At 34.2% G+C, this 10,962-nt stretch overlaps 1 protein-coding gene and 1 long non-coding RNA gene across 3 annotated transcripts; one reads left to right on the forward strand and one right to left on the reverse strand.

Moving 5' to 3' along the window:
- Positions 1-3,510: 3,510 nt before the first annotated feature.
- LOC142610595 (transcription termination factor MTEF18, mitochondrial-like) lies at positions 3,511-5,515 on the forward strand. The gene has a single exon (XM_075782444.1). The coding sequence runs from the start codon at positions 3,614-3,616 to the stop codon at positions 5,381-5,383; it is 1,770 nt and encodes a 589-aa protein (XP_075638559.1). The 5' UTR covers positions 3,511-3,613; the 3' UTR covers positions 5,384-5,515.
- Positions 5,516-8,250: 2,735 nt separating this feature from the next.
- On the reverse strand, positions 8,251-10,962 carry LOC142611443 (uncharacterized). 2 transcript variants are annotated; one of them, XR_012840034.1, is made up of 2 exons: positions 10,230-10,962; positions 8,251-8,420 (listed from the first exon to the last, which is right to left on the reverse strand). It is a non-coding gene; the product is annotated as an uncharacterized LOC142611443 (long non-coding RNA). The 2 variants fall into 2 exon arrangements; XR_012840035.1 differs by having other exon boundaries at positions 8,251-8,557.

Consider the following 10,962-nt stretch of genomic DNA (forward strand, 5'->3'; position numbering starts at 1 on the left):
AAAGGTATAAGTTGACCTTGACCCAATGATTATAAAAAATCACGAACCAAAGGTATAAAGTTTGAACGCCACAAGGAAGAATCCTTGATAAGTTCACAGTTCTTGAAGAACCAAAAGAGAGCAAAGCCTCACCTTTTCTAAATTTTATTCAATAATAATCTGAAAAACGTTTACAGACTTCAGAGCCTATTTAAGGACTCCACAAAACTTGACAGACAAGAAAATATATTCTGAAATAACTCCTAATTGATACCTTACCATATCAGGAATCAAGTTTGACCTAAAAAGCATTAAATGCACCTAAAAACAAGGAAAATACCTAAAAAACGTACTAAATAATAAAACCCTAAATAAAAGCTGATTTGGTCTGAAATTAGCAGATCCAAAATAGGAAAAAATCTGCCTTAACTGATACAGAGCTGGAAAGTCAATCAGCCATTAATTCATGCCATAAATCACTCCCAATTAAGTCAGATCAGCCCTAAATAGCTTGAATTAAATTTACTACACTTTCATCTTCCTTTGGGCCAAGCTTGGAACATCCTGCGTTAGAATCAGCCCAAATCTCTTGAATCAGCCCATTAAGTGCTTCTTGGATCTTCTTGGATCTTGCTCTTGTAATAGGCCCAACTGGAACATGCAATGGATCCTTGAATGCTTGTTGATTCTCATCAGCTCTTATGGGTTTATTGGCCATCATTCCTGCCATGTCAACCCATTAAGCTTACCACTTTATTCCTTGGGCTTCATCGGTCCATTTACTTCTTCTTTACCTCTCATTGTCCTCATGGACTTACCACTTCATTCCTTGGGCTTCCTCGGCCCACTTACCATTTTTTTTTTACCTCTTGTTACTTTCATGGATTTGTTGACTATCATTCCTGCCATGTCAGCCCACTGGGCTTATTAGCTCATTTATTACCATTTTGCCCCTCATCTTCCTTTCATTCCCCTTATTGTTGGGCTTCTTTTGCTATTAGGCCTTTTATCAGAAATTGGCATCAACAAACAGTGTAATCAAACAAAGGCAATGTATAAAAATCTAGACATAGGAAAGAGGCGAGGTCATTTTGATACAATTTAGGATGGATTTAAGTAATTACCCTACATGTGATTGTGTTGCTCACAACTTTGCTAAATATGTTAGTAGTTTATCGGTGTGAATGGAAGATGTTCCTTCACATCTTAGTGTTGTACTTTTAGCCGATTTGGTTGATTTTGATTAATAAAATTACAAATTTCTTCTAAAAAATAAAAAACCTATATGTGCTCTCATTGGTGTTAGGTTATATATATATATAGGAAGTGGTGCCCTATGAGACATCTTGAAAATCTTATGGACCAAGAGTATGGTGGAAGAAACTTAAAACCTCCGTAACATGTATTTTTGGTATGTCTTTCAAGTCCATTGAATCCACAACATGTGTGTTCCCAAAGGGACTATGAATGTTAAGTTTAACTGTGTCCTTTTTTTTGGGAGGGAGGGGGTGAGTTTGATTTTTGCAAAAATGTCAAAATGCAAAAACAGCACCTAGAGTCTTAGTTTTTCTTTATAGTTCCCCAAGGTTTTTATACACATAAAATTGATCATTGAGACTAACTTTCATTAATTCTTGTGGATGGAAGAATCATGTACCCATTACGAAACTACATTAAAAAGGCTCCTTAATTAATAATTTACATCATTAGTCATGGGATTTTTTCGTTTATAAGAGTTAACGAAAGTTAGGCCCAACGATCAATTTGGTGGATATAAAACCTCATGAAGTCATAAAAAAAAAATCGAAACTTGTGGGATGTTTTTGCAATTAACACAAACTCTAGTCTAGGAAGCAAAGCATTAAGGACCTATTTGGTAGGGGTGTTTGAATATTTTTGTTCAAAATAATGTGATTTGTGGCTTAAAAAGTTGTAAAAATACGTATTTAAACTACTCATAATGCAAAAACTGTGTTTGGTACTATATTTTTAATAACGTCTTTTCAAAAGTGAAAAAACATAATTGTGTATTTGTTATGTGTGTGTGTGTGTGTGTGTTTTTTTTTTTTTTTTTTAAGTGATGACATGTAGTCTAATTAGTGGGGCCTACAATTTTTAAAATATTTACAAAGTGCTATTAAATAATGTTATTTAAAAACTGAAAAACTAGTAAAAGAAGTTTTTCTAAATTTAGTGTTTAAACACCCTAAAATGAGAAATGTAACTCAAACACTCTTAAAAACACATTCCTACCAAACCTGTTTTTTTCTTTTGAGGCATACAGCTTTCAGTGTTTAAACATTGAAAACTGTTGTTTGAGTTATATTATCCAACAAGCCATAAGCCCTCGTTTGGGAGGAGGGAATGGAAAAGAATGAAAAATAATAATTTTAGAATATTCTTTCATTCCCTTATTTGGGAGTTTTAATAGAGAAAATAGAAAATCCATTATCTTGTTTGTGAGTTTAAGTGGGAGGGAATAAAATGAATAGAAGAGAACACTTATTCCTCTTTATTCCTTTAAATTCTCAAATTTTCAGTCCTCTCGAAATTGGAAGAAATGTGAGAGAATGAAATTAGATTTATTGAATTTTTTACTAAAACTCCTAAAATACCCCTATATATTCAACCCTTTATTTTAAAATATGGAATAGTAATATTGTCATAAAATGATTCCATTTCATTCCCTCTATGTTACTTCCAAACAATGATTACTTATATTCCATTCATTTTCATGCATTTCCATTCTTTTATTTTAAAATATCCAATCAATGTTACCTAATTGTATTCCATTTTTTTTTTTCATTCATTTCCTTTGCTTAAATACATTCTATTTTATTCTTTTCCATTTCCTTATAATAATTCCATTTCATTTTTTTATGAACTCCCAAATGAAGCCTAAGGCTTCTAGGAGTATCGGTTATATTGAAATTTGCTGGAAGTACCCCTTGTCTCAAAATGACAGAGATACTCACACAGTGGCGAAAATAGCCAAATAACACATTTTTGCAATCTATCATTATTTCAGAAATATGTAGGGATCTACCACTTTTTGGGTACTCGAATTTGGCAAAATCGAGTTTTCTATGGTACTCGAGTTTGTGGAACTTGAGTACAATGGAAAATTTTTCAAAACTTTTTAGAATATATTTTTTCAAAGAACTCAAGTTTTTGGAACTCGAGTTTCATGGCAAATTCAAGTTTTACCAACTGGAATTTCAAAACAGTGCTATATCTCTATTTATTTAAAAAACAATGGTAAATTACTAATATTTTTGCTAAATAGAAAAATATTAGTAGTGGGCCATTTTCGCCCTCACACACTAGTCCCACTCTCGCATACACATACAAATACACATACACTCGTATTTGTTGAAAAACCCTTTCTGTGAGTCTGGGGTTTAGCCAACGGCTCTGCAACCTAAGTTCCCTCCCTCCCATACATGGCTGCCGCTGATTCAGTACCAGCATTACAAGTGAACTTCGCAACCCAAAAACACTAGCGCTTGCATAGGCATGCCCATCAAAATCAACGGTAAGTATTTCAGTCCAAAGACTTAATATTTCATTGCTATTTTTACCTTCAAATTTGGCGTACTGGCTTCTCTGTTTATTCAAATCTCGGAAACTGGTCATGACCCATTTGGCAAAACTCAGAATACCTTCCATTCTCAAATGGGTTTCTTCAAATATTAGTGAAAACCACCTTGGATCATCAAAATGGACACTTTGGCAATCTCGGACTTTCCCCGTGGCCCAAAACCCTAGATATTCTTCAACAAAAAGAACTGTTCAAACTGAAAATTGTGAACTTTTGGATGAAACTTCATCTGCTAATTGCAAAAAAGTTGTGAAATTTTCTCTTGCCACACGGAAAGCAGCCCAAGCTGCATTGTTGGATTATTTGCATTCAACTAGGAGCATACAATTTGTGGATGCTGAGAATATGAGTAAAAACTCACCACATTTTCTCGAAAAGCTGTTGAAAAGGGTCGAAAATGAGGGGGACATTGGACGGGCTATTAGCCGGTTTTTGCGGTACCATCCCATTAATGAATTTGAGCCCTTCTTTGAGAGCATGGGGTTGAAACCTTCAGAATATGATCCTATTCTTCCGCGAAATTTGATGTTTCTTAGTGATGATGATTTGTTGCTGGAGAATTACCATGTATTGTGCAATTATGGGATTGCGCGTAAGAAGATTGGGATGATTTATAAGGAGGCAAAAGAAGTTTTTCGGTATGATTCTGGGGTTTTGTCATCAAAGCTTAAAGCTTATGAAGAACTGGGACTTAGCCAGTCTACTATGATTAAGTTTATTGTTTATAGCCCTTATCTTTTGATAGGAAATGTAAATTTGGAGTTTGTTCAGGTATTAGAGAAGCTAAAGAGTTTTGGAATGGAAATTAGTTGGATTGAGCAGAATTTGTTGGAGGGGATTACTTATAACTGGAGACAGATGCTTGAGCTTTTATGCATGTTTAGGAAGATGGGATGCAGCGAGGAGCAGTTGGCTAGACTAATCATTGAGCATCCAGGGATTATATTTGAGGGCTCTGGGGATAGAACACTGTCTCTAATTGGGTTCATATTGAAATTCGGATCTACAGTGGACCAGATGCGTTTGCTGTTTCTGCAGTTTCCACAAATCCAAGTTGGGAAATTTGTGTTGAATTTGAGGCAGTGCATTCTGTTCCTGAATGAGATCGAGATGGAGGTCACGGAGGTTGGGAAGATTGTCTGCACTCATGCCCTATTACTTGGTTCATGTACTTTGAAGAAAACTAACAGCTTGCTTGCTAACCTAAATGTTGGGAAGAAGCGACTTCGTAAACTTGTCCTGGAGAACCCACAAGAATTGAAGAGTTGGGTTCTAGGAACTAAAGTTGAGCCATTACCAGAATCAGGAGAGGAACTAAAATCAAAATTGCAGAAGTCCAAGTTTTTGTTGAATTTGGGATTTGCTGAGAATTCTGAACAAATGAAATCAGCAATTAAGGTGTTCCGAGGCAATGGAGTGGAGCTGCAGGAGAGATTCGATTGTATTGTGAAAGCTGGTTTGAATCAGAAGGATGTTTCTGGAATGATTAAAGTATCGCCTCAAATTCTTAACCAGAAGAAAGATGTGATTCAAATGAAGATTGATTTTTTTGTAAATGATTTGGGCTATCCCTTATCATCTTTAGTGAAATTCCCATCATGTCTTTCATATACAATGCAGAGGGTTGAGCTTAGGTTATCAATGTATAATTGGCTTAAAGATCAAGGAGCAGTAGATCCCAAGCTGGCCTTGAGCACCATAATTGCAAGTTCAGAGAAATTATTTGAAGAGCAGTATATAAATCATCACCCTAGTGGCCCTCAGGTTTGGCAGGATTTGAAGAGAAAAATTTATTCTGTATAATGAATTGTTTTATTACTTGTACTTTTAAGGGTTTTGCGGGCAAGTTATCTGCTAGTTGGTATGCAAAAGTTCTTTCAATCTTTCTTTGACTTTGACAACTTTTGAAATTCATCAATTGTTTTTTTATCCACATATCTTAAACTGAAGCCAAGTTTCCTCCAGTTAGCAAGCATATAAGCAAATATATGAATCAAAGCAGGTTTAAATCTAAGTGATAACTAATTATTTTATTCATCAACAAGACAAGAACAGTTAATGTTTCTTGTGTTTATTTTTCTTTTTCTTTTCTCGTTAGGCATAGTGTTTAAGCATTTCTACATCCCATTACAAAGGGATCAAGTCATCAATCCATTGTGTATTTGTAGAATATGAAAAGGGTCCATTATGCTTCTAGTAGTGAAATAATTTTATGCATTTCTTGAGAATTGTTTCACATGGAGGCAGTGCAATTGTGTTTATGTTGTATTTTGTTCATTATGAGGAAAAAACTTATTCTTGAGAAAATCATGGCAGCACCAACGGGGAATAAAATGAGAGTCATTTGAATTGGGTCAGACTCTTGAAAAGCTTATCTCCATGTGTAATTGTTATTTGACCACCAGTACTTTGAATTTGAAGAATTAAAAAAGAAAAGAAAAAGAAGAGAGTAGATTATGGAGAAGCTAGGAGAAATATGAAGTGTTCTTTTTTTTTTTTTTTTTTTTGGGGGGGGGGGGGGAGAGGGGAGAGGTTGTCCAATCAAGTTTCAATCAGTGGGGTTTTCAAAAAAATTATCTGTAATCAGGCTATTCCACTTTTAAACTTTTAATTAGAACTCTGCTTGTCAACGGTTAATTTGTATGAAACTACCCCATAGCTTTAATATATTTGTCTATGTAGCCAAGAATTATGAGCTGCAAACTTGTTTAAGTTGGTATTTTTTAGATTCTATTAATAATTAACCAGAAAATAAAAACAAAATATTATGGTGATGACACTACCCATATATTTTGGCATCGTGCATGCTGGATAAATAACATTTCATTGTTGGAAACATTTACCACCTACACTCATTTAATGGCTGTTTTGGTGTTGATCCAAATGTTCTTGGTTCCTCCCTACCTTTGCTTTTAGTTGTTCTTAATATCCCCATATATGATAGATATAAAATGCTTCTAGTGCTATGTTTCTGGTGTTAGAGGCTGATGTACTTCTTCCTGATTGGGTTTATCTGCCACTCAGTGGTGAGCAGCACGAATGACCTGACCATTGAACTGTTGAAACAAATCAAATATTAGGTCATTTATTTGTGAAGCACACATTTTGAGAGTTGTCTTATGCATGCGTATAGCTATTACCACAACCTTACCTGAACTCAGAAGCATTATTAGGTTTGACCACAATCGGGCTCTTGTATTGCATGGAAATAGTGAAGAACATTCACAACATGGGTGCTACTTTTTATCATATATTTTGAACAGTCTCCTGGCAGGTAGCCTGAACTGAGGATGGTGCTGAGTCGGCCTGGGAGATAAGGTTGTGACTGCAAAGCAGATAATCTGATTATGTGTTTGACGGGTTTTCCCAACTGTAGATGGTCAAGGAACGCAGTGCTATAATTCCTCAATATGGACACAAGGCAAGTTGTATTTTTCTGGAATCCTTTTTGAACTAATGTGAGCACTCTCTTATTCATAAAAAAAAAGAAAAGAAAAGAGGAGCATAGAACGTTTTAGATGCTATGCCGATTCTTACTTACATATAGCATGAAGTCCTTGTTAGCCAATTATATTCAAGAAGTATGGTTACAACTGATACTAATTTTCTGAGATTTTTGATAACCTGTATACTGCCACTTGGAGAGTCAAGAACATAGTAAAGAAAATTTTGCAGCAGCCTCATTCTTTCAGATAAATTCTTTTCATAATGTATAAAGAAACCAATTGCGTTGCTGGCTTTGTGCCTCGTATTAACTAGTCGCTAACCCGTGCGATGCATGGGAATACTACCAATTTTTTTAATTAAAAATAAATAAAAATTAAGATGAGCCTCCAAATGATGTGACATTAGAATTGTAACAGCCATCAAATATAATAGCCATCAAAAATTAATTTTTATTTATTTTTGCTACCAATACCATGTCTTTTTGCTATGGCTTTTTTTTTTTTTTTTTTTTTTTTCAATTTCATTTATTTCATGTCTTCCACTAAATATTCAATGCATTCATTATATTAAAAAAACGTTGAAGTAAAGCTGTATCCTCAAATAACTAAATATATGATCTCAATTCCTCTCTGTTTCAATTTAAAACCAAATTGTATTTTCCACCAGCCTATTATATTACATAAAGATATTAGACATAGTATTGTAGAGATTGTAAATATATTAAAAATGTGAATCATGTAAAAAAAGTAACAAATAGATTTCAAAAGTAATGATACCACATAATAATAAAACACAGCTTATTTCAAAAGGCTAATATATCACAACCCAAAAAACTTGACTATTGCACGTGTCCTTTTAGGAATTATTGCATTCTAATTTACAAGTTGCAAATTAAACTTCTTTTTGACAGGACCTTCATATCAAATAACCTTCATATCAAACAAACACTTTCCCATATTTTGTGCCACTTAGACTTTTTTACTTTAGGCCTTAAAGGACTCCAAAACCTTCCTTAATGTACACCCCTTTATTCTCACATGGGAAACATGTCTATCACCAGCATCAAATAGTGAAACTAAGATGTTCCAAGACACCAATATTATAGTGTGATCATCCCACACCTCTCAAAGTAATAATAGCCCAAAAAGCATAAAGTTTGTGAGATCTCTAAAAAGAAGTTTAAACAAACAAAAAGGGATAGTGAAGTCCTCTCCAAGAAAAAGAACTCCAAAACACACGTTTCAATTTTCAAATGATGTTCCTTGAGTGCCAATAAATCTAGATCAGAAGGGAAAATAGAAGAAAATGATGGTAAAACTGAGAAGGATTCAGGACTATCAAATGCTGAGAAGAATTACAATGCCAGGGCCAAGCCTAAGAAAGTTCCTGTGTACTGTAAAGTCAATGAGCATTAAATGAATCTTGAGGTGCATATAAATACAATCAATCTTGAGAACAAAGAATTTGATGCTGACATTCCCTTGCATCGGGTTACCATCTTAACCAACATAGCTGACATTGAATTACCTCCTGAAGATGTTGGACATGCATAGAAATTTTTAGAATTTTTTATGCTTCTTTTGGAAAGTTAAGTTTAAGTGTTTAACTTCGATTATATGTACTGGTATACCAAAATGCAAAGCGAGCAGCTTATTGTTTAATGGCTAAATTAATGTTCTTTTGCCAAAAAATTAAGATTATCTAAATAGGTAGCCTATTGATATAAATCATGCTCTTAATTGCATATGGTCTCCCAATCAATTTAAACACTCTTATACTTCTACCATCTCCAAAAACTTGGGTCACGTGGCCTACAAAAAATCTACCCCATCCAATTTTCTCACCCTTAATATCTTATTCTTTATTAGAGAGAAGTATTTTAGTAGGAGATAATTACTGTAAGGACACAATTCAAATTCTCAAACTATGACTGGAGGTAGATGGGCTTGAAATGCCTTTCTTTACAATAAACTTGTAGAGGATGGGTTTGTAATCTAGATTTCAAGGATGGTTTAGACGATAAGGGAAAGAACGGGCTTTGGGCCCAATGGGACAAATTAAAGAATTGTTTGCAAGAGTAAGACTGAGAATTACTCCTCGGACGAAATCCGAGGATAATTTATGATAGTATTTCCTTAAGTTTGGATACAAATATTGATTATCATATACTATTGGCTCTTTTTCTTCCTGAAAAAGCCTCCTCCTTCCTCGTATGTCTTCCCTTCTATTTATATTCCTTTCCTTCTCTTCATCATCTTCCACTTTATGGTTGCAATCCTGATTTCGGATACTTGTCCCATCCATTCTTCCCTAAAGCCCGCTGGGATTAGGGACCAAGTTCCAAGCTCCATGCTCAGGTCCCATCCTTCCATCTATACGGTCAGCGTATCAATTACAGAGCTTTTAATGTATGGGCGGTGGTAGCAGCTTTACTTTAGATATTCCACCGCTCTTTCTATTGTCCTCCACGTGTACTGTGTATTCCCATAGTCGTAGGATTCTTTATAACATAACCTGGGGACACTAAACTTCTCTTCCTCTGTCCTCGGCTTAACAATCCGAGGACAAATCTACTCCTCGGACGTATTTGGGCATTTAGATACTCCAAGATCATTTTGATGTCTTCGGATTTGGGTTTCTAGCCCAAAAGACTTCGTTGGGCCATCCTTCATAAATTACTGGGCCCAATACCCCTACAATTACCATAAAGCATTCAAACTAAAAAGAATTTGCAACCTCAATCCATGCTTAAAAATCCAAACTAAAAGAAACCTAAGAAATACAAACAATTCTAAGTCTGAACTTAAAACAGTCAAAACATAAACCATGAAGCTGTATTTTTTCTGCAAAAAAACATTCATAGCTTTTTAGTTGGGTGTAAAGAACCTAAAATGAAATAAATTAAGATCCTCTATTTATAAACTGCTTTTTGAGCTACTATGCACTACATTAAATGGATCAAGATCCTCCATTTGCAAAACTGATATAACTGATTTAGTGATATATGCCAAATGTGTTTCTGCTCATGTTCACTTACTTTTCTAACCAATGAATATTCATAATTGGGAGAAACCCAACATCAGAATCAGTACAGAGAAATTATGATCAACATTAACGTTCAAACTCTCTCATGTTCCTTCAATCAAACTATTGATTTAAAACAGAAACCATATATTTGCTGTGTGATTAGAAGAGAGCATACCCAAACAACCTTCAAGGATCCTTTATTGTTTCTTGAAATAATCAGCTACCCAGTTTCCTTTTCCTACAATTAAATGCATAAGATGAATGAATGCATATCAAAAATCATCAAATTTTGATTTTTTACGGGGTAAATAACTACCCAGATAAATTACTTGAGTTTAGTGTAATGCATATTTTCATTGTTTATATTGGATATATATGTTCAGGAAGACAACATTTAAATCTACTTCTTTTGGGTGAAAAATCCATAATCAAACTAAACCTGAATCTAATGCAAAAATATGAATTTTAAATACTCACAAGTTACAATTACGTTCTATTAACTGAACCATGAATTGGTAAATGATAATTTTCTCAGCTGTAGTAAAATAGTATTTCTTGAAAAAAAAAAATCATTGGCACCACTCAAATCACCCAATAAAATCTTAATCAAACCCATACAATCAAAATGAAGAATACCCATAGATTTTAGCAAATTTATTTTTTCTAAGATGTATATGAATGTTTTGCAAACATAACTTTTTAAAGAAGATTTAAAAAAATTCTCCATATCTGTATATCATATGAAACTGATTTTTAGAGAACACGGAAAAAAAAAAGAAAAAAAAGAGAGAGGGAACATATAATTCAATATGACGTGTTCTCTGTAACTTGAGTCTACTGACTACAAAGCAAAGCGTAGAGACGAAACTGAGAGAGTTGGAAGAAATTGAAACCAAAAAATTAACTAC

The sequence above is a fragment of the Castanea sativa genome, chromosome 9 (genome assembly GCF_040712315.1).
Source record: "Castanea sativa cultivar Marrone di Chiusa Pesio chromosome 9, ASM4071231v1".
Lineage (NCBI taxonomy): Eukaryota > Viridiplantae > Streptophyta > Magnoliopsida > Fagales > Fagaceae > Castanea > Castanea sativa.

Bases quoted from the DNA above. Each gene is read 5' to 3' on its own strand.
- LOC142610595 (XM_075782444.1), top strand. From the start codon at position 3,614: ATGACCCATTTGGCAAAACTCAGAATACCTTCCATTCTCAAATGGGTT.